The sequence below is a fragment of the Pteropus alecto genome, unplaced genomic scaffold (assembly GCF_000325575.1).
Source record: "Pteropus alecto unplaced genomic scaffold, ASM32557v1 scaffold86, whole genome shotgun sequence".
NCBI lineage: Eukaryota > Metazoa > Chordata > Mammalia > Chiroptera > Pteropodidae > Pteropus > Pteropus alecto.
Genome location: NW_006442109.1, coordinates 4716060 through 4741547, shown reverse-complemented (window position 1 = coordinate 4741547; position 25488 = coordinate 4716060). Strand labels below are relative to the sequence as shown.

At 34.1% G+C, this 25488-nt stretch overlaps 1 protein-coding gene, 1 long non-coding RNA gene and 1 pseudogene across 4 annotated transcripts in view; 2 read left to right on the top strand and 1 right to left on the bottom strand.

Annotated features, from left to right (window-relative positions):
- The window catches only part of FERMT2 (fermitin family member 2), a 60444-nt gene extending 35093 nt beyond the window's left edge, over positions 1 to 25351 (bottom strand). Inside the window, exons 1-2 of one of the 2 annotated variants that reach the window (XM_025038927.1) lie at positions 25159 to 25351; positions 6094 to 6327 (exon numbers count right to left, since the gene is read on the bottom strand). In XM_025038927.1, the coding sequence (XP_024894695.1) occupies positions 6094 to 6327; positions 25159 to 25315 (391 nt within the window). In that variant the 5' untranslated portion in view covers positions 25316 to 25351. The remainder of the gene's footprint in view (positions 1 to 6093; positions 6328 to 25158) is intronic. The other variant, XM_006920177.3, reaches the window with a different exon arrangement.
- Positions 1 to 25488, top strand: part of LOC107196298 — a 165098-nt gene that overhangs the window by 90680 nt on the left and 48930 nt on the right. The window lies entirely within an intron of this gene.
- LOC112469702 lies at positions 6374 to 6492 on the top strand (annotated as a pseudogene).

The following is a 25488-nucleotide window of genomic DNA, read 5'->3' as shown; positions in this document are numbered from 1 at the left end:
GCCAAGAAATCACTAGAATTTGTGGATTGGAGTACTGGAGAAAAGGGAGGTCCACCAAGAGCACTCTGGAGATGTGCAATTTATCTGCTAGCGTCTGGCTGAATACTGATCTATACATTTGTGAGAGAAAGGCCTCCTAATACACAGGGTATTTAGAGGAATTCCCAGAAGGAAATTAGTCTTAGACTAATGGTGGCTCTGAACCTACCCCAATAAAACTTAAAAGCAAGCACCAAAATGATGCAACTGATTCCAATTTGATGGTTGACCAGAAAAAAAGGCTAACACTACTTAAAAGAAATCCAGCCACCAATGATGTAAAATGTAATAGAGTCCAGTATTCAATGAAAAATTACCAGGCATAAAAGAGGCAGGAAAATATGACCCATTACTAGGAGTAAAGGGAAAAAAAGAAAGCAACAGAAGCAAAAATAACTACAATGATAAAAACAGTAATTAAAGATATTACCATAGCTATTATAAATATAGTTCACATGTTAAAGCAGAAGAAAGCATAACATAATGAGAAAAATGAAAGATTTACATATTTTTAAACGGCCAAAAATCAAACTTCTAGTGATGAAAAATACATCTAAAATGAAAAATACACTAGGTGGGATTAACAGCAGATAAGCAGAAGAGAAGATCAATGAACTTAAAATGAAGCACAGAGAATAAAGACTGAAAAAAGAAACACAGCATCAGTGACCTTTGGAACAATAATCAGTCTAATATACATGAAACTAGAGTCCCATAAAAGATGAGAGGTGTGGGAAGGGACGCTAAAACTTATCTGAAGAACTAATGACTGAAAATTATCCAGATTTGATGAAGACCATAAACCCATAGATCAAAGAAACACAATAAACATAGAGCAGAATAAACACATAAAGAAAACTATGCCAAACACATCAGAATTAAATTGCTAAAACTCAGGATAAATTCCTAAAAGGTTAACAGAAAACATACATAGGAACAAATAAAAGAGCAATAACAGAGTTCTCTGAAATGACACAAACCACAGGATGATAGAAAGACATCTGTAAATTATTGGAAGGGGTGTGGGGGTGTGGGGGGAGTCCAGAATTCTTCACCCAGCTGCAATATCAAAAATTAAGGCAAAAATCACAATTTTACAAACAAAAAGTGAAAAAAATCAGACCTGCACTATAAAAAGGTCATATGGAGTCCTTTGGATTGAAGAAAAAGGATACCATGTGGAAAGTATCCTCACAAAGAACATTGAAAAATGGTAAATGTGTGGGTAATCACAAAAGACCATTTTCCTTATTTTCTAATACTTTCAAAAGGCAATTATTGTTTTAGAGAAAATACCATATTGTGTGTTTTAGCAAATATGAAAGTAAAACATGACAATAGCACAAAGCACAGGAAAGAGAACTGGAATATACTGTTATAAGGTTATTATATTATGTGTGAAATGATATTATACTATTTGAACACAGACTATGCATTAAAGTCCTATGCTGTAAACAGTAGAGCAACCACTAAAAAGACAAAACAAAGATAATAGCTATTATGGCACAGGTGGAGATAAATGTAATCATAATGACAACAACAACAACAACAACAAACCCTCAATTCAAAAGAGACAAACAACCAAAAAAAGGAACACAAGAAAATAAAAAAAGTAAATACCATATAAAAAATACTAAGATGATAGATTTAAACTCAACCACATTGATAACCACATTAAATATAAATGGTCTAAACAGTTTTAAAAAGGGCTGGGATTATCAGAATAGATAAAAAGGCAGTCCTAGTTATATGTTGTTTATAAGAAATTTAAAAACAGATTAAAAGGAACAAGATAGGAAAAGATATAGTATACAATCTGTTATCAGACAAGGTGCATTTCAAAGCAAACATTAGCAGGAATATAGAGGGTCATTTCATAGTCATAACAAGTAAATTCTTCAAGAATTTAATTCTAAATGTATATACACACTAATAAGAATATTTCAATAAAACTGATAGAAGTGAAAGGAGTAAGAACAAATCAACAATTTTAGTTGAAGATCTTAACATCCCTTTCTTATCAACCAACTTGATCTGTCATTCTTAGAACATTCCCACCCAATGAAATTATAAATTCTTTTCACATGCACATAGAAAGTTGTATGTTCTTGAGATAAACTTCACTTGATCACAATGTGTTAATCTTTTTTATACATTGGATTTAATTTGCTAAAATTGTTAAGAATTTTTGTGTCTATGAACAAAAATGAGAGATCATAAACTGGTCATAAAAATCAAAACTTTTGTTCTTCAAAAGACACAATGAAATTAAAAGATGAGCCAGACAGTAAGAAAATATTTACAAAACACATTCACTAAATTTTCTGAATCCAGCATATGCAAAAATGCTTACAACCCAGTAAGATGACAAACAACGTAATTTTTTTAAAGGAGGCAAAGGATTCAGACACAATACCAAAGACTATACCTGTGGTAATTAAACACATGAAATGATATACAATATCATTAATCATTAGGGCAGTGCAAATTGAAAACACAAGATATTACCCCACGTCCACTAGAATAGCCAAAACTAGGAAATCTTACAAGTAGTTTGAGTTTCCATTTGTTTTTCACCTTTAGCTTTATAGAAAAAGTAACCTGTATTGTTTTTGTTTTCTTCATTGTACAATAAGTGAGATAATACAGTATTTATCTTTCTCTGATTTATTTCATTTAGCACAATGCCCTCAAGTTCCTATTCATGTTGTCACAAATAGCAGGATTTCCTTCTTCTTTATGGCCGAATAATATTCCATTGTGTGTATGTATCTGTGTATATGAATGTATATGTATACACATATATATGCACACATACATATACACACATCTTCATTCATCGGTTAATGGACACTTAGATTGTTTCCAAATATTGGCTATTGTAAATAATGCTGCTATGACTACGGGGGTGCAGATATCTCTTTGACATGGTGTTTTACCCTGGTGTGGAAGGGGAGCCCAGAAGATCTAAATAAATACAGTCAACTGATCTTTGGCAAAAGAGCAAAGGCAATACAGTGAAGAAAAGATCATTTTAATTTTTAGTGTTTTAAAAATTAAATTAGAGTAACATTTATTAACATTATGTAAGTTTCAGATGTACAACTTTATAACACAACATCTGTACACTTCATTGTGTGCTTACCACCCAAAGTCTAGTCTCCTTCCTTTTATCATTTGGCTCCCCTTTATCCTTCTCCCACCACTCTTCCTCTCTGGTAACCACCGTTCTGTTTTATCTATGAGTTTATACATTCAGGTTCTCACGTGGGCATAAATTTAGAATCAGCTGAATACCTAAGAACACAATTGCTGAATCATATGGTAAGACTGTTTAGCTTTGTCAGAAACTGCCAACTGTTTTAAGAAACTGCCAACTATCAGATAATTTTTCAAAACATAATGCTAGAACAAGGGGACATCCACATGCAAGAAAATGAATCTAGAACCAGACCTTACACCTTCACAAAAATTAACTTAAAATGTATCATAGACCTAAAATGTAAAATGAAAACCTTAAAATCCCTAGAAGATAACATCTAGATGACCATGGGATTGGCAATGACTTTTTACATGCAACAAAAGCATAGTACATAAAAAGAATAACTGATAAGCCGGAGTTCATTAAAATTAAATTCTGCTCTGTGAAAGAAAATGTCAAAGATAATGAAAAGACAAGCCACAGACTGAGAGAAAATATCTGCAAAAGGACAGTTATGCAAAATATTATAAAGAACTTTTAAAACCTAACAATAAGAAAACAACTAACTTGATTAAAAAATAGGCCAAAGTCCTTAACAGACACCTCACCAAAGAAGATGTACAGATGGCAAATAAGCCTATGAAAAGATGCTCCATATCATGTGTCATCAGAGAAATACAAATTAAAATGAGATCACTATTCCTCCATTAGAATGGCCTCAATCTAGATCACTGACAATACCAAACGCCAGTGACAATTCAGAGCCACAGGAACTCTCGTTCATTGCTGGTATGAATACAAAATGGTATAACTACTTTTAAAGACAGTTTGGTGGTTTCTTAGAAAACTAAATATATTCTACCATATGATCCAACATCACACTCCTTATTATTTACCCAAAGGAGTTGAAAACATATGTTCACACAAAATTCTGCATGGGGATGTTTATAGCAGCTTTATTTATAATTGCATAACTTGGAAACAACCAAGATGTCCTTCAGTAGAATATATAAATAATCTGGTACATCTGGACAATGGAATATTTTTCAGTGCTAAAAGGAAATGAGCTATCATGCCATGAAGACGTGGAAAAAAAACAAATACATATTACTAAGTTAAAGAAGCCAATCTGAAAAGGCTACATACTATATGATTCCAACTGTACTACATTCTGGAAAAGGCAAAACTATAGAAACAATAAAGCGATTAGTAGTTGCCAAAGGTTGGGGGAGGAAGAGAATGGGCAGAGCACAGAAGATTTTTAGTGCAGAGAAACTAATCTCTGTGATAATAATAATGACACATACATGTCATTATACATTTGTCCAAACCCACACACTGGACAACACCAAGAAGAAAGCTAATGTAAGCCAATGACTCTGGATAATAATGACATGTCAATATAGAAATGTACCACTCTGGTGTGGGATGTTGACGGTGAGATATAGGGTAAATGGGAACTCTGTACTTTCTCAATTTTGCTGTGAACCTAAGACTACTCTAAAAAATAAAGTTTATATTATTTGTCTATTTATTAAAAATTGATAAACAGGCAATTTAAAAAAGAAACTGAGATTCGATGGCCAATAAAGATACAAAAACATACTTAACTTTATAAACTAAAATGAAATACTGTTATTTTTTCACTCAGAGATGCAAACACTAAAAACTGAAGATGAAATAGAGCGAGGCATTTTCATACATTGTAGGTTGAAATGTAAAATGGTAGAAACACTTGGGAGAACAATTTGACAGTACAATGAAATGAATCATGTATATTTAAAACACAGCAACTTTACTTTTTACTTCTGAGTGAACACTCAAGAAATTTCTGCAAACACATATAAAACTGTTTAAGAAAATACCCAAACAGCGATGGCAATAACATATATTGTTTGGGAGTATATTTACACACATAGATATAAGTACATGCATATGTGTGTGTTTATGTATTTTTAAAAGTACTGGAAGGATACACACTAAATTTATGAACAGTACAGCTACACAGTATAGTTGCTTTTTGAAGGGAAATTAGGAAAATGTGACTTAAGAACTCTACCTATATTATTTGGACTTAAAAAAGAGTTTGGCAAAATAATATCAGCTATTAATTCTAGATAATAGGAAGTAGGCATTTGTTACATAATTACTTTTAGTTTTCTGTATTTTAATTTTTTCTTAAAAATTCCATTAAACATAAAAATCATTATAATTTCAGTCATTAGATCAAAGTAGCAATGTCAACCTACCTGTATCTCCCCCTAATCTACAGCACAATAAAGTTATATATTAGTGATAAAGACAATAGTTCACATTTTCTCTGATGGTTGATATAACTGGGTCACGCAAAAGTAATCCACATTTCATTTCACAAAGCATAAACAGAATTACTACAAGAGTATTCAAATGTTAGACCGGTTAAGGAAGACAACACTTATAGTCATTTCCTTAGGAGCTGTGTAAGGCCTTCAATGAAGGAAGTGACATAATCTGCCTGAATCACTAAAATCAAAATAATGACTTATGTGAAGGAAGCACTGTAAAACTTACATCCCTCTAAAAATAATACCTGTTTCCTTCCCTGTTCCCTTCTCCTTCCCATAAATCATTAGATTCAAGTATTATGAAATAAGAAATACTGATATACCTAGATTCTTGTTTCACCTTAACTCAACATTTCTTTATCTGAAAGTAATATAAAACTTTAAAGAATAAAATAAAAATTTCATATACGCATACAAACATAGATAGCTCATCCCAATCCCTACTCCTTGAGATAAGTAAATGTCAGTTATCAATCATACATACATCACACAACTCATACTTTCATGAAGGATTTATCTGATACTTACTAAAAGTCTTACAGATGTCAGAAACAGCTTTGAAGACTCTATCAGAAAAATTCACTTTCACTTTTACATACTTCATGTTGGGAAGTTGCAGGCGGAGGAGTTTGTGCTGGGGGGTGAACTGAAGCTTAGCATCTGCCTGAATCCCATACTTATCCAAGGTCCAATGTGTCTTAAGAAGCCAAGTTCTCTTCTTTTCCCACCAGAGAGCGTGGTCAGACCAATCTTTTTTCACATCTATAGAAAAACAACAATAAACAAAACGCTTAAAAATCAGCCAGATGTCTACGGCTATGTTACCCTGAACACACCCGATCCCGTCTGATCTCAGAAACTAAGCAGGGTCGGGCCTGGTTAGTAGCTGGATGGGAGACCACCTAGGAAGACCAGGTGCTATAGGTGTAAAAAAAAAATCACCAAGACTACCTTGAAAAAATTAAAAGCAGAAAATTAAATAATCGGATACTTAATATAAACAAATATTAAGAGTCTGTTATGTGATAAATACAAAAGAAATAATAAACAGCTGAGAAAACACACTGTCTGCCCTATATACTCTTGTATACTCTGGCCGGAGTATACAAGGTAGTTGAGGCAGAATATACAGGGCAACTAACAATGCCAAGTTAGGTACAATATGAGACACATGGATGACAAATGGAATAAATACTCTCTGTAGTCATTCAGAGAACAAAGAAAACCCTGGGAGCTGGAAGAAGGATAATGAAGTGGAGTTATTGGGTTCTGAGCCCAGCCTTGAGGAATGGACAATATTCTGATGATAAAGTAGGTGAGAAGGCTGACGTTTGTGAGGCTGCAGAAGTGTGTGAAGGTGATGAGTGGTGAAAAGTAATGTAGGGAACCAGAGTGAGCAAAAACCTAGGTGAAGAAGAGCATGGGGAAAATACCATCCATGAGTAAAACTCTATAATCTAAGAGATGAAAACAACCAAACAAAACAACCTATATCTCAACCTACACATTGTCCAAGAAAAGTAATTTATAAAGTTACGCCGTCTAACTCTGCCCGCCCCAAATATATTTTGGTATAAGTTTAACAGAAAACGTTAATATCTGCTCTTTATAATCTTACATAATTAAATTAAACCAAATAAAAATGTGATTTACACAAGATAGGGCAGATCTTAACAATAAACAACAAAATATACATAAAAATCTTCAGCTAGTTCTTTAAGTAGCAATAAAAGTGAAAACTTTTCGGATATGTTTAACTATGAACTAAAAAAGGGGAGAATGACTTTTCAAAAAAAGAACAATAGCCAAACAAAGACTTCCAGAAGAAAAACCCCTGGGAAATAACATTCTGACAAAAATGAAAACTATTATGATTTTGATAAAAAGATCATTTTAATATAGCTTTAAAGTAAGAGCTGATCAACTTTAAGATTAGTTTAAAAGTATATACTAATCCAGAAGATTCTTTGAACACAACTAGTCTACCTGAAAGCCTCAGGAAGTAAAAAATCAAGTTTCTACATTGATTATATGCCTATAAACACCTTCTATGGTACAATTTACTTGATATAACTAAACTTCCCCTTGTTATGGAAGACATACATCATGAGTGGAAAATTACTTTTAATTTCCCAGACATTAAAAAATATTTTAGTCAGTAGTACTTTACTGTGAGAATTTTAATTACTTGTGATTATACTGCACTTTTGAAATTTTAATATTTGTTTTGAAAAGCCCAGTCAATGATATTATTTGAAGTTTGGCTACAGAAATATATATATATTTGCTATTTTATAACAACTTGTCTAAACTTAACACTGTGTAGTACCACCCTGCATCTTAAATTATTTTCTAGCACAGTTTGTCAACTTTTAGAAAGAACAAATTCGATCTAGCTCACAGAAGACAATCAAGGTTGGGACCTTTTCATATATGAGGTAAATGATCCCACATGTTACAGATGGTTTACTTTTCAAGAACAGGAGAACCCAGGGCAGAAAAAGATAACTCTTGCAAAGAATGATAGTAACCACACAGAGTAAGGCTGCGCTGAATTAACAGTTGTCAACTTTTAGAAAGAACAAATTCGATCTAGCTCACAGAAGACAATCAAGGTTGGGACCTTTTCATATATGAGGTAAATGATCCCACATGTTACAGATGGTTTACTTTTCAAGAACAGGAGAACCCAGGGCAGAAAAAGATAACTCTTGCAAAGAATGATAGTAACCACACAGAGTAAGGCTGCGCTGAATTAACATTAAGTAAGTAGGTATATAATATTTTCTTCTCCACATCTCAGTCGTCACTTTTGTGGTACTCCGGTGCCAATGTCAACTATTAAGGAAGCTACCTCACATGTACTTTCAGTGGAGACAGGAAGGAGGGAAAATAGTGTACATTGTACCCTGCTATCAATAACAACAGTCTGTAAATGCTGAATTAAATCATTTGGGTTACCCCAAAAAGTAAACCTGAGATAAGAACTCTGGTGCAAGTAGCTTATTCAGGGGAAGGGAAAACCCAGGAAGCACACTTGAAGGGATTAAGAAAAGTGAGTCATAGGAAAAAAAGTCTATTTAAGGTTCATTAACTGCTGTGGATAACTGGGAGTTATCAGAACTGAAAACTAAAGAAAGAGAAAGCTAGGGCATCTATACACTTCCTTGGTTGAAGATTGCTCCCAGGGCCATTAAATTCCTAGTTGCCATGCATGGGGCTGACCACCCACACTCCCACAAAACAAATTCAGAGATCCTAGTGCTTAAGGAGAGATGACAGGATCTGTGTACCACAGCAGCCAGTGAACTGTGGTGGGAGAGGGGGCCTCAACGGCATCCGCTACAAGCTTGAAAGAAATGCTTATTCAAACAACTAACCAGCCAAACAAAAATGAGAGCAGAAAGCAATACTGTAAAGAAATAATAAATGGCAGTCTCAATGTGGGCCAGCGATAAGGTGCTAACACACAGAGGCAAAGACACCAACATAATAAGGAGCTGAGTAGCTCTTTGAAATAAGTTACAGGTAAATTTTATAAAAAGCCAATTTGTCACCAAACCCCAAAGTTTAAAGACAGGTTTTATAATGGGGAGTATGAAAAGGACTATTGGTCAAAAAATCCAACTTCTCAAGTTAGAACTATAGAAGGATGCTATTACTACGACTGCCTTCTGTTTTCCTATGGCCCACTAGCTTAGAATGGTTTTTATATTTTTAAATGATTTGGGAATAAATCTGGTAGGTTCCCATAACCTACCATGGGGGACTGGGGATTTACCCATTCCAACAACAATTCTCAGACACTAGCAGTGTGTCAGAATTCAACTCAGTTATGACACTATCTACACAGAGATAGCACCATATTCCACAGGTTAAGGGTTCAGTCTTACAAAACTGCCCCTTCCTTCCCTCTTCCCCCACCATACACGCTTCAGATGCCTGATGTGCGCCCAGGTTACCTGTGCTTCTGACTGACTAGCTATAGACTGGAGGTTCCGATGACCCCCTCCAACTCAGAACACCAAATGAAAGTCTAAGTTATCACCTGTAATATGACCGGCTGGCTATAAATCAGAGGTTCTCATGACCCCTTCCTTGGGTTCAATTAATTTGCTAGAATAGCTCACAGTACTCAGAGAAACATTACTTTATAGATCACTGGCTTATTGTAAAAGGATATAACTGGGGAATAGCCAGATGGAAGAAACCAATAGGGCACGGTGTGTGGGGAGGGGTGTAGAGCTTCTATGCCCCTTCCAAGCATGCCATTCTCACCTCATCTCCATGTGTTCACCAACACGCAAGCTTTCCGAACCCCAACCTTTTGGGTTTTTAGAGACTTTATGAGATAGTCATGATTGATACAATCATTGGCCAATGGTGAATGACCCAACCTCCAACCCCTCTCCCATCCTGGAAGTCAGGGTATTGGACAGAAAGTTCCAACCCTTCACTTTGTTAAGGTATATAAATGTCTAATAACTATAATATACACCTGAAACTAATATAATGTTGTAAGTTTAAAGTTCCAACACTCTAATCAGGTGGTTGGTTCTCTCCATAACCAGCTACCAGCCTTAGATGCTTTCCAAAAAGCACCTCATTAACATAACAAAAGACACACTACACTCACTTTGAGTTCCAGGAACTGTGAGCTAGCAATTATGGAAGACCAAATGTATATGAGCAATATATTTTGGTCACCTAAATGATAAAATATGCATTTCTTTTAAATCACAATGTCACAGGGGATTTCAAAAAAAAAATTAAAAGAATATATTTACATAATTTTTACATAAAATTCAAATTTAGTATCCATAAACAGTTCTATGAAACATGGCCACACATTTTTTCAGAGTGTCTATGTCTGCTTTTGCACTACAACAGCAGAGTAAAGTCATTGTGACAGAGACCTTCTGGCTCACAGAGCCCAAAATATTTACTACCTGGACTTTTATAGAAAAACTTTATGGGCCCCTGATATAATAAATTCTCAACTTTCCATCAATTAGGCTTCAAAATCTGACCTTAAAAACAGGTACTTCCCCTGATGCTGATCTTCTTTTTAAAAGTCTGACCCTCTCTATCAATTCCATCTTGGTGGAATTGAAGCAGTCCACCTGCATCCAGCAAAAATAAATAAACAAAAAGGGCATACAATCCAAAGATGTACTAGACACCCTATGAATAGTTTATCCACAGAAGAAAAGAAAATCTCTGACTGGACACACTGGTAAGACCAACCCTTTTTACCCACAGAAAATAGTAGGCAAGTAATAATATAGGAAAGAAAAAATTAATAAAATAGAAATAGTGCACATGTCAAGAGACAAATGAAAAAGCAGGCATTTGACAGCAAAAGAAGTATACAGTGCTGGAAGATGGAAGAGTCAGACTGTGAGAGCCTGTGGCATATGTTCAAATAGAATTTTTAGTAGCATTTTTGAAGACTTAAGACACCAACAACCTAAACAGCATTAATTATAGGTAATCACTACTACAGAATAAGAATAGTCGATAAAATATTCATTAATTCACAATTATCTACTGAATGGGTATATGTGCAAGAAAGTACTATTTTAATGCTAGAGATAGTGATGAGAAGAACAAAGTTCCAGCATCTTTGAAGAAGGCCAGTATGATTAGAATGGAGGAGGAGAAAAAAAAATAGATGGTATCAGAGAGCAAGGCAGGAGCCCTGTAGGTCAAAGTTGTTCAGATTTTATTATGAGTATGAGAGAAGCCACTAGAGCAGTGGTTTTCAGCCTGTTTCACATTAGAATTATCTGAGCAACTTGTCAAATATACTAAATCCTGGACCCAGCACAAACTATTTGGGGTATGGGTTTGGAAATAGTCTTAAGCAGGGGAATGATTTGTGTTTCAAAATCATGGTTTTGAAGAACTGTGGGAGCAGAAGTGTACGTGAGTGAAAATGAGAGACCATACAAAAAGTAAAGGTGGGAGTGAAAATGAAAGTCTGAATTACAATGGTTAGGTGGTGAGGAAATAGAAATAAGGAATACAGACAACTTTTCCTGAGTATTTTGTTATAATGGGGAGAATAAAGGATAGTAGACGGACAGAAACGGGATGGCAAGTACAAGGAGTTTTTAAATTTCTTTAAGAAAAAAAAGCTATTGTAATATTTAAACAGTGACTGAAATGGTTCTGTTAAGCTTAAAACATATTTACATTTATCATCATTCTTTAACTGTCTCTCAGTAGAGACTGTGTTGCAGGGTCACTTTAAAACTTTTTAGAGACTTAGTAGAGCTCTCGTAAATATTCAAGACAATGTTTTCCTCCCTTCTAAAAAATCTTTCTCTGGTGCTGGCTTTGTATTATACTATGTGTCTTATTTTAAAACTAATAGTATTTCCACATCAAGTCTCACAAATGGCTCCACTCAGGATATTTATTTCTACTCAAAAGTAGCAAAAACAAATTTTATACAATGATCAAAACCCTGGGGAAAATGATGGTAGACCAAATGAGAATCATTCACCTAGGTAAACATAAGAGCCAAATGCACATCAAAAATATTTAACTGCACAACTTGTGTGTGTAAAGCAGCCCATCTCAAAGAAATAGCTCTTGAAAGTACTTAAGTTATCTAGCATATTACAGCACGGCTTATCACTACAGTGGCAAGTCGAACCATAACACAGTACGCAACTGTAACCCATATAAACACGATGTGCATAATAGATTTCAGACAGCAACACACATATTTACCTATTTCTCTAAAGACTGACCAGAAGCATACAAACATGCTGATTTTAAAAGGAAAAGGGGCACCTGTAAATAATTATGAATAAATAATGTTTCATGAAAATAATTATGATGGGATTAAGGAGAGTGAATCAGAAAAAGGAAGAGCATGGCAGAGAGAAATGTCTTGCAGTGCTCTGGGAGCAGGACCTGACCTGACCAGGACCTGAAGAGAAGGAGCCAAATATGAGAGAGATGTCTAAATTAGAATTACAGGTTTTAATGATATTGATTACAGATGATAGAGGACAGCTGGAAGGTAAAGAGGAAAGCTATAAAGTTCCTAGGCTTGAAAACTAAATGGATGATAATAATAGCACTAAGATTTGTTTCTAGAACTCTTAGTATACAGCGATAGCACTTATTTAATTCTCACAAAAATGCTAAGCAGTAAATACTATTATAATCTCTGTTTTAGAGATGAGAAAACCAAGAGATGAAGAAGTTATGCAACATGATCACGAAGCTAGTACACAGAGAAGTTAGGATTTGAATCCAGATCAATGTGACTTCAGAAGTGGCATTCTTAAATAACACTCTATTATCCAAAATAAAGTCTTGCAGAAGAGAAACGGGTTTGGAAATGCTTAATTTGAAGACAAAGGACTAAAAATGTTAAGATTCATTTATATTTCACAGTAATTTCCTGATAATTATCCTACATATTTCTTATAGGAAACAGGCATTTAGGAGTGAAAAAGGTAGACTGGACATCAGGGAGGTAAAGAGATTATTAAATAAAGTAGAAATACCAGGTCTTGCCTGGGGGACCAATGAGCAATAAGTGAGATATGCATCACATAGGGACTGTTATTTCCTTCCTTCCCTTCTTTAACTAAGCACCTGCCTTTTTCCCACCTCAGGGCTAAGTGACCTGCACTGGTAAAAGGGCTATTGTCAGGGTAGATTTCAAGCAATCTTGAAGGCAAATGGCTGCAGCAGAGAAAAATTCCCTTGAGAGTTTCAACAAACTTTTAAGGCTTCAAAGACTAAAGTAGATGGATTGACCAATTATGCAAAAACGATTAGAAAATAAACTGATAAAAAGTTAGCAAACTGACACTTCTTTGACATAGCTAACTGATTAAAAATAGAGGAATTCACTGATCAAAACAAAATCGTCCTTTGAAGTTACTTATAAACCCCAAATAATGATGTCTACCAATTTCAACCAATATTTGGTACTACAAATATACTAACTCAAAGTAGTTGAGAAACTTTATCAGATCATATAAACTATGCATGCAATTACAGGCTACACACGAACAGAAAGAATGCCAATTATTCATTTCCAAAGGGTGGGTAACTCTCTATCCAATCCTGAAGGCTCACCACTTATTTGGTTCCATTTGGCTTAGTTCCTAGGAGACTGGACTCTGAGTCCAGGCAGTGTTAACATCTGATAAATTCTGAGAGTAACATCAGGGCTGAATTCATCAGTCAGTATTTGACTCACAGAAGTGCTAACTGCATTTGTTTTTAAAAAGTGATCAAAGGCACTAGCTCTTCTATAGTTCAAAAAAGAAGCACCTCAGTAAGAATACTTTATTGTCTTTGATATTAAATTATCTCACAAAGTCCTAACAAATCGTAATACAGAACTGGAGTGTAGACTACTGGAAAATATTTCTTGGAATCCAAGAAGATTACTGCTTATATCTTGTTACTGACTTATATGTACCTGATGAACTTCAAATTAATAAAAATCTGATATCTCTCTCTGTTTAAATCTTTTGTTGGCATCTCACAGTTCTTATTATAACACAATCTTTGAAATCTGGTTACAAAGCACTTTAAGTACTTGCTGATTTATGCGTGGCTGTTTTAAGCCTGTCTAGCCACTGGGTTCCCCAGGACTGCTTCTCTGTCATTAGTCTTTCAGTTCTTCAAATGGCCACCACCCTCCCTTGTTCCACCTCTCATGCTGGGACTTCTCATCTTCTCCCAACCTGCTGTTCTTTCCACCCCATATCCCCATGCTTAACATCCTCTGCCACTCTTCTAGCTAATTCCTAATCCACCTTCAGTTTAAAAGTAATTTCCTCCAGAAATCCTTACCTATACACTAGGTCAGATTCCTGGGTACATACTCCCATAACTATTTCAATTATCATAACACTCATTGCATTATAGCAATGAATTATTTAAAGACTGTCTTGCTCCTAAGATTTCAAATTGAGCGAGGCTAAGGAATGAGTTAATTTTGTTCACTTTTTGTTTCTCTCATTCATAATATAGTATCTAGCATTCAGTAGGTTCTCACTTAAAATATTAAGTGGGTGAACGATGGAATAAAAGAATCTAATTTCCTCACTTAATCATATCTTTCCTCACTATAATCTTAACTTCTACTTTTCTAATCTAGTCTCCAAAACACCATGAATACTGCAATCCTCAACCCAGAATACCTTTCTTCCTAAATTTTCACCCTGGCCCTCTTTCAATTAAGGCGAGATCATGCTTCTAAATCTTCATGTTCCTAAATCTTCATGTTCCAATACCACTTATTTGGCACTTCACAACCAGACTGTCAACTCGAAGCAATCTTGTTTTTTAGTACGAGAAAACTGCTTACATTTTGAGCGGAGATTATGTCCCATTACCTAATGTAATACTTAGCTCTCCCTAAATGATTGTTTCTACTACTATTGATGAGGTCAAGTTCATGTACCTCTTTTTCTCCCATAAAAGTCTCATATATACCTCTATAACCTATCAAAAATAGAGTATGCATGTATAGAATTGTTTTTTTAGGATAATTTTTATGAGTTTATTTGAAACAAACTGACAAGTGCCAGGGGGCAAAATCTCAATGGATTGAGAAAATGCTCCCCAGAATTATCTTCACGCAGAAACGTTTACGCATGAAGTCCCATCTCACTCTAAAGCCCTCTTTCCCAGTCTAAATTCTTTAAGGCATTTATTTCCTCAAACTCTTATAAGATATTTAATAGTGAGATATCCCAGAGGTCCATTAGGAGCCTCAATAAAATAACTAGTACTTACTACGTGCCAAGAACTGTTCTAAGTGCTTTACACATATTCAGTTATTTAATCCTCACAACCCTATGACTTAAGTATATTATTATTCTTATTTTACTTATAAGGAAACTAAGTCAAATAGCTTGGCACAAGGTCACAAAGCTTACAGGTAGTGAAGCCAGTATTCAAACCCAGGCCATCAGGCTTTAGAGATTCAGAGATTTCAGAATTAAACAAAATTTTATAAAATTTTGGTTAAATACTAAAAAACACAATGAAGATAAGTTAATTAAACTACTTTAATCCACCAATCAAATTTATGTTTTAGGTTTTACACAGTATTTGAAAGATATCTGAGGATAACATTTTATTGAGCTCTAACTACATACCCTCTACTAAGTGCCCGGGATTCTTTTACTCCTTTTAACACTTAGCTCTTATATTAATTACAAGTAACAGATACGTAAACTTGGGTTAAGTGAGGTTAAATAACCAGGAAATGTTAATATGCCGAGTTCATATAAAACTATTAACTGGCCATGTCTTAGACTAAGTTCTTAATAACAAAGTTCATCTTTTAAGAAAGGCATGTGCCTAAAACAGAATATCAAATTTATTGGAGATACTCTCCATTTTAACAATTTTATATATATATGTATATACACACATATATATATGTGTATATATATATGTGTGTATATACATATATATATACTGTAACAAAATCTACTCTGATACTACCTTTATATTAACCAATAGTGATTGCAAGATAGCACAAGGAAGGTAAAATATTTAATTTCTAATACTGTACAGAATAACTATTTGGCTTACTTTTATAAAGGATACTGTCTCAATCTTGTATAAAATACTGTTTGCTAGCTCGGTAAAAGGGGAAAACATACATACCACTAAGATAGTCTGGACTGTAATCAATCATCATTATAGCTACATTTACAAAGGCTACTCGAAACACTTCCTATGAATTAACTAACTTAATCCTCATTATAATCCAATGATAAAAGTACTATTATTATCCCCATTTTAGATAAGAAACCAGAGGTACAGACAAGTAGGTCACACAGCCTAAGGTTGTACAGCTAGAATATAGTAAAGTCAGGATGTGATACAAGTAGGCCATCTCACCCCAGTCTATGCTCTGCTTTACAACAAGAACATTCTATCGCAGCAACAGAATTTATCAACACCTTGCATAAAACTTTAAAAATTGATATAGCAATTGTGCCGTTTTTCAAGTTATTTTTAATTTCTATAAAATTCTTAAAACTGAACTAGGAACTACAATCTAGGAGGCTCTATCCAATAGACATCTTCATCTACAATCGATAATGCTGACACTTTATTGGTGTTTTATTCATAACTGAGTGTTTCATTAAGAAAAAGATATCAAAATCACCATTACACTGATGCTTTAAAATTACAACTGATCTTTAAAATACCCGATTTATTTTTTTACAGCATAATATAATAAAAACAAAAGTTAGATAGCTTAGAAAAGACAGACTACAAATTGTTTCTAAGGCAGATGTCACTTCCTCTGGGCTAGCAGTTAGTTGTCAACTTCCAACCTTGAAAACTGTGTAATGGTTGCCCATGGATATCCTGAAGCTGGATAACTTTCTACTAGTAGATAGTAAATAATCAAGTCTGAAAACTGAACGATAAAAGAAAAGGAAATCCAAATGTAAACCTCACATTTTAATCATTTAGTATTTATTTTCTTCTCTCATATACACTAATTCAAAGAGAAGCAGAATTAATTGAAATTGAGAAAGAATACCAGAAGAAAAAATTTCAAAGCATTTTACCACATAACTCCAGGTAGGTCACTATGAATAAAACAGTATAATAGTCTCAGTGAAGGAAAGTAGACCAGGATTCATACAATGACAGTTTTATCCACAATAGTATTGTTTTAGAGTGGTATCTTAGAGTTATATTGGAAAAAAACAATTTTAAAGAATTCTAATACATTGCAAAGTGAAGGGAACAAATTCAAATGAAGGTTTATTCTGTATTTATCTATACTGTACAAACAGATAAAGAAACAAGAGCTTCTGAATATTGAAGATCCTGCCTAAAAATAAAATAAAAATCACACAGCCATTAAGTGGTATAGCCAGGATTGGAACCCAGACTTACTCAATACATTCTACAGCATTAATCTCTGAAACTTTTCTTTGATAATTCAAAGATGCCTCACTACAAATCCATTTTTATGACTGAAGTTCTAAAAATCTAGGTTTTCTAGTAATTGATGACATACCAGTTATCAAGGGACTATTATTTTATACCACAGATTCTACCAAATTAAAATCGTAACCACATCATTATAAATTTATATGATGCAATTACTTTGTTTGATACATAATCACTATTATATATTACATAGTCCTTTTAATATATAAAAGTAAACAAGCTACACAACTTATAAGACAAAATCTTTGCGACCTTGATTAAGCGGATTTCTTATACATGACACTTTAAGAAAATGAAAAGACAAGCCATAGACTGGGAGGAAATATGGCAAAATACATATCTGATAAAAGAACCTGAACCTAGAATATATAAAGAGCTCTTAAAACTCAGTAATACAGAATTTAAAAAAGGCAAAAGATATGAAAACACTTCACTAAGTAGATATACTGATGGTATATAAGCATGGCAAAAGCTCCCCAACATCATTAATCAATAGGGAACTGTGAATTAAAATCAAAATGAGATACCACTACATACTTACTAGACTGGCTAAAAATAAACAAAAATAAAAACAAAAACACCTGACAATACCAAGTGCTGGGAGAGGGCTCAGAGCAACTGGGATTCTCACATCCTTTTTTTTTTAAAAAAATTCTTATTCAGTGCTGATGGGCACACGAAATATTTGGCCACTCTGGAAAAGTTTAGCAGTTTCTTATAAATTTAAGCATATACTTAGGATACTACCCAGCACTCCAACTTCTAGGTAGTTATCCAAGAGAAATGAAAATATGTGTTCATTCGAATGTTTACAGCAGCCCTATTCATAATCTCTAAAAACTGGAAACAACACAAATGCCCTTCAACTGGTGAATGGATAACTATGATACTCAGCCATATAATGGACTAGTACTCAGCAGAGAGTACTGACACGCACAAATGAATCTAAAATGTATTATGCTAAAAAATGTTTTAATAAAATAAAATATATTTTGCTAAGTCAAAGAAACTATACTCAAAGGTATATACTGTATGGTTCCATTTACAGGACATTGTTGAAAAGGCAAACTATCAGTAGTTTTCAGGAGGTAGGATTGAGGGGATGGGCTGATTATAAAAGAACAAGGAAACCTTTTGGTGCTGGAAAAATTATCTTGATTGCTATAGTTTTACAACACTGTATGCATTGGTCAAAACTCAGCAGAAAAAAGGACAAATTTTGCCCCACGTAAATTATGCCTCAGTGAGCTTGACATTATGATAAAACAAAAAATGCAGTAATTATGAAAATTTGTTACAAATGGATTATAATAGATATAAATTTGTAATCACAAATCCAAGTATAAAATGCCACAACTCAATTTTTAAAAATTATTTTAAAATATTCTTTTAGAATATTTGTTTATCTCACACTGGGTAGATATGCCATTTTGTAAAGCAGTCATTATAATTTTTATTTCAGTAAATTATTTAAATAAAAATACTGCATGTCAGTTTTTTTTTTCCTGAAACCACTTTCATTAGTTTCTAAATGCACCCAATGTTTTCATGTGCCAGGAAACTATTTTAAATCATTTCTTTGTTATAACTGAATAAAAACCACTGTTCTTATAAAATGTATTAAGGATTACTTTACTACTGAAGCCTGCATAGTTATACATTTTTCAAATCTCCAAAATACCATCATCTACTTACTGGTCCATTCCATTTTAGAAATCTCATGAAAACAATAGTTAAATAGCTCTTTGCTACATTACAGAAGCAGGTGTGTGTTTGGAAGTGAGAAGGATGGAATGATAGCTATTTTTCCTGTTTAGGGAGTGAGAACACAAAGCAGTCCCTAACTAATAAGCTCCTTCTAAGGGGTACAATTGCCCACCATTAAAGCTGGAACCTATTAACATTAAATAGCCTAAATTACATTGTAACTCTTTCCTTTTTTTTTCAGTTCAGTATACTCACACTTTCAATACTACTGAGAAAACAGCCACTCTCATTTGTATAGCATTAGTTTATAAAACATATTTCCACATGTATTAACTTTTCTAATTCTCATCAAATCCTATGACTTTTTTTTTTTTAATCCATTTTACAGATGTCAAAACTCACTCAGAAGGTTGGATTAGTTGTCCAAAGAGCACACCAGTAAGTGGCAGGGCCAGATGATGTTTCTTACTATTCTGTGTAATCCATTAAGCATCTACTACAGTCTGGAGATAGCTGACATGGGAAATCTAATACTGAATCACATCTAAAAATATTATTAATAACTTATCTAATAGTAAGCTGAAAGAAAAAGTGAACTTTAAAGACAAAGAACCTATAAAAATATCACTGAAGTGAAGTTTACGCTGATAAAGAATCTAATTTAAAAAAGGTAAAACAATGTCTTGAAAGACAAAGGCTAAAGAACTATTCTATAGGGTGATTACAAAGTCTGGAAACAGGCATTATTTACTACTTAACATGTATTTTAATGTAATTTTAATAAATCATTTATTATATATTCTCCTGTGTTTCCAAACTTGGTAACCATCCTGTATATTAAAGGAGACTAAGAGGCCAATTTCATGACAACTAAATGAGGAATGAGATCCTGAATGGAAAAAAACAAAGACCATTACTAGAACTGGCAAATTTGAATATGGATGCATAGTAGACAATAGTACTGAATCAAGTTAGATTTCCTGAATTTGATAATTATACTGTAACATATTGAGAAAGTCTTTGTTCTAAGGTGATACTTAATTTTAAGTATCTAGGTATGAAAGGATAAAGGGATGTGATGTCTGCAACTTAAATGGTTCAAAAAAGCGTGTGTGTATGTGTACACAGAAATCGAATGGCAAAATGTGAACTGGTGAGCTATGTGAAGATTATACAGTGTTCATTGTTATTATTCTTGAACTTAGAAGTTTCAAAAAATAAAGAGTTAAAGATAAAAGGTGAAACTTTAAATTCTTTCAATTTTTTACAATAGCTATTAGATATTTCCAGCAACATCTTTTGTAAGAAATTGAATAAACAAACAAATTTTTTAGTGCCTCTGTAAACAAGTTAACTCTAGTTGGAATCGAACAGTATTTGCTGACTTTTAAAAAATAAAGTATAAAACATGGCAGCAAACAACACATGATACATCATCCAAAGAATGGCTCACACTCTATTAGGTGCTATAAGAATTTTAGTAAAATATACATACTATCCCTTGTTTTTAAGGACCTTAAAATTTGCTAACAGATAAAATTCAGTGTCCAATTCCTATGGATCATTAACAGTATTCTCAACACTGAGTAAACTTGCTATCGAAAGCTATGTATTTAACTAAAATTCAGTTCACTTTAACATATGTGATTTTACCATTAAATGTTTCTTTCACCCCACTCCAAGATCTAAAAAAAATCTTCATGTGTCTCATGAATACAATGAGGTTGTTTCATGTAGATATTTTATCTCCATGAATTTAATCGCATGCCCTCAGTGGAAAAAAACGAGGATTTCAATGGCATGGACACCATTCCACTACATAATCATGCCTTCCCCAAGGAGCACAAGCATAAGAAGGGAGCTGTCCAGTTACCTGTGCATCTTGTCAAGCTCTAATCGTAGTATTTCAAGTATTTTTGTGTAACAAAGCCCCTAATGTAAACCAACTTCTTCATCTGGTGCTCAAATAAAGTTATTTTTGCAGTTTCTGAAGAAAAACTAGCTACTTTGCACTTCTGTGAGATAGAATGACTGTGTATCATACTTCGTGATCACTTTAAGGAATTTTTAAGGGTAATTTTGACAAAAACATTCCTCTTTTTTGGTTCTATGTGCTAACTTCACAGCCTAACTCTATTGTAATGCAGTTCCAACATCAATGTACTCTATTTCACTACTATGGGCAAGTACACACTTTAAAGCAAGGACAACATTCTAAAGGCTACATGCAGAAACATATTCCTCAAATTTTCTAAGTCAACTCCATACATTTCTTTTTAGTTACTCCTGAGTCCCCCAACTTGTATTTTTCCCTGTGGGTTATTATTTAACCTGATCTAAGCCAACTTCTACATTCTTCCTACTCATAATCAGAGCTAGAAGGAACTTAGAAATCATATAGTCTATTCTTCCCTCCAAGCTCAAAGTTGGCCAGAGATTTCCTTTCAGTGGGTTCCACGTTACAATAAATTTCTAACTCTTCAACTAAAATGAACTTTTATAGAAAGGTAGAAATTGTACGCAGAAGTTTTTAAAAGACAATTTTTATAAAGTGATACTAAAATGCAGTAAAACAAAACATGTTTGGTATTTAGAATCCTCAACTCTAAGTTCTAAATTCAATGGAGAAAAGTTTTAATATTTCTCAATGATTTCCAGAGATGCAGGGAATTCCATAAAATTGGGCATCTTCTTTACAAAATTTATTTTTGAATACATAATTCTATTTTTTCATAGTTTAATAATCTTTATCCCTGACATTTCATATTTCAACCCTTTTCTTTAAAATAAAAAACACTACACAGGTTTGAAATTGTTTTTAACAAAAAGTGCAATAAATTTTTAAAATTCTATTTAAAACTTTCTATCTGTATTTCCAAAAAGTTAAAACTAGAAATAACAATTTTTCATTTTCAGAATGAGGTATAAACACTGAGGGGATCAATGTTGAGATTTTTTGTCTAGTACCAGCCTAGACTAAATCACAGATGCAAAAATTTCTGTCACATCATGCTCTAATCCCCTAAAGCCCACTTCTTCGTGTTTTCTTTTAAAAGATTAATGCAGAATAATAAATGTGTTTTACACTAAGATTTAAAAGAGACCTTTCAGATCTTTAAATTAATGTCATAAATCTAAGAACCATGGTTTAATGATCTTAACTAAAGTGAAGAAGTTCTTCATAAAATTCTAACTAGACACAAAGATGTTGCTGACACATACTAAGGAAACAGTATTTACTTTTCAGCTTGCTTAATTAAACTGCCTAAGTCTGGGATGAACACTGTATCTTCACAATAAGGCTGACCTTAAAGGGCCAATCCATAGAGTTGTGTCATAACCTTTGTTTGGATAGTAGGCCTCTTTGAGAATCTAATGAAAGCTAAGAAGCCTCTTCCCAGAAAATTCCACATGTGCACATATATACAAAATTTTAATACAATGTTAAGGCAAGGAGTCATCATAGAATCTATCTGTGAGAAAATAGCCTTAAAACATGATGCTTTTGGTATTTGTACACACTCTGAGAACAAGAAGGGTTATCAACAAGCATCTGGAGTTTGAAGCCGCAGGTGAATGCTGTGGTACCACCTGTTCTGAGGTACTATAACTACTGTTACAAGGCTACAGTAGGCTGGTTCTGCTAATTGTCCATCCCTGCAGTCTTGAGACATGAAACCCTGTGACATCTCATCTCCACCAAAATCTCCACCTCTTATCATTTAGACTTTGCAAGCTGCTTTGATCTACTTCAGCTATTGCTGAAAAGTAGCCTTTCAGTCTGCCCTTTAACACACCTTCAGTGACTCAACTTAGGGCTTCAAAAGGCAAGTCACTCCAGTTTTAGGTAACTGAAGAATTATAAAGTTCTTTTCTAGTTTTGACTAGCATGATTCCTAAGTTTTAAATAATGCACTACCGAATTTCTCCTTTATTTACTTGCCCATAGGTAACAACATAGCTTACCATTCAAAATATCTAATCCTAAAACTAGGAGCAAATAATCATTCAGCTATCCTTTTACCAAACAGGAAAGTCAGTATTATGTTGAAAAACATCTATTTGTAAGTCAAATATAAGAGGATCAGTACTGGTTCAGTTCAAGAAAGATATAATGTTTCCCTGTACACAGCATTTCCTACCATGTTGGACTTCTTTTCACTACATAAAAAAATTAAAAATGCCTGAACATTAAAAGATTAAGATTGTAGTCACTTAAAATTAACGTTAGTTCTCTCTGCAAATAGGTTATTCTCTATTTTCTATTTATGCCTGTGATTCTGTAATACTTCTAATCAATGCAATACAATGTCATTATTTATTCATTAAAGGCTGGCTTTCAAGAACTACAGGTTGTCTCAATCACCTTCACAATAAGAAATATCTTTGTTGAAACCAATGATGTTATTAAGGTCCACTTATCATATATAAAGCAATCTCTGATATGCTTGTCTCCTTTGTAAACAAAAGAAATATAAACAATTACATTTGATATTTTCTTCCTTAAATAATCCCATGCTATTATTGCTGGACAAAAAAGGTTCACAAATATTTTGCAAACACTAACTTATTCAAATCAGATAAGAAAAACGTTAGTCACCAGGTAATTGGATAAACAATACAGCAAAATCTCATTTTCAAAGGGCTACCCAGGGAGACTCTCCTTCCTGGGCTGTGTCTCCAAGAGTCAAACAATGCAGTCCTGAGGAGAAGGCTACCTTGTAAGGAGCTTCTTTTAGGCCGGTGGATAATTAAACTTCCTGCAGGGATACAAAGAAGGTCCACCTAAATGAATTCTGCCTTATTTTGCAAATTGCGTAGGGGCACTATTTCAATAAGTTTATATGTTAAGTATACAACGATCCCTTGGGATAAGAAATACGTTTTCTGATAAATATCACTTCTCTACTTTTTTAGAGTGGTTTGAAGAAGGGATGTAGTGTTTAAAACAAACAAAAAGCCTAAAAAGACAATGCCAGACTTATCACCTTATCGAACTGCATTACATACAAAAAGCACTTTATAGCTCAGAAAGACAATCTTCTCTTGTGATAAAATCATCTACTGAATTATTTCAGTAGATCTTCCAGCTGAAAATGGTTTCATCCATCACAAACAAAATGTGTATTGCTAAATATCCCAACATATCATATTGTTGGATACCCTGTTATTTAAAATTAAATCAGTTTTAAATCAATCCAGTATACATTTGTACCCAAGCAAATACTGTCAAACTCGAATTAGTTTCATGTCTGCTTATTACACAAAATTCTTTCACTAGCTTGTTATTAATATAAAACTGAACGCTCGAAATAGCTTACTTAAAAAGTACAGACTATACATAGTCAAACACTGCCCCACCCCTTGTAAGAGTGGATGACTGGATCATTATTTTAACACTCTCCATCACGCAGTAGTACTGCTACAGAACTTTCATATTGGCGCCAGAAGTCACACATTTTGGTAGTTTATTCTTAAATAGATTTTGCATCATCCTCAATACCAAACGTCTCACTAGCGTTCAGGTAAACTGAAGTAAGTAACTGATAACCACAAGCCCTGTAATAACGCCCCTCAACATCCATTTGCGCACTGTTCTTACTTCTTTTAATGTGAAGTCGCTAAATATGAAGAATTAAGAAATTTCCTCCGGTAACTACGCAATTACATTCATTAACTGGGGGGCTGGAATCACTACATAATAATAATTAATAATTACAGAGTAACGAAATAAGCCAAGATGTAAAGATCGGTTTGGTTAAATATTGAAAGATCTAACATTTAAAAAAAAAAATATTTGTGAGATGCCAACCAACATTTCCAAAATCCACCCTTCCCCCCGTCGAAGGTCTTCCCCCTCCCCCCGTCTGGGAGAGGTCGTTACTTTGACGCGGCTGCGATGCTACTCACCCAGTTTTTCCACCAACTTGAGCATCACCCCTCCAATGTGCACCTCCCCGGTCACTCTTAGGGTGACATCGCGGTTCAGGTCCGTCACATGAACGCTCAGTTCCCACGTCCCATCCGCATAGCAGCCATCTGGCATCCTTATCCCGTCCAGAGCCATGGCTCCTTCCTGCGAGCACGGAGGAAATGGCTCTCGTAAGCGTCACTCCCCCAAAGGCAGGCAAATCCCACCGAATTCGCAGTCGGCCGCGGAATGGGAGACGGTGGAGGACCCGAGAGTCTCCGCACAAACTCCAGAGAGCGGCGGCGGGACAAGGCTGCGGGCAAGATTGC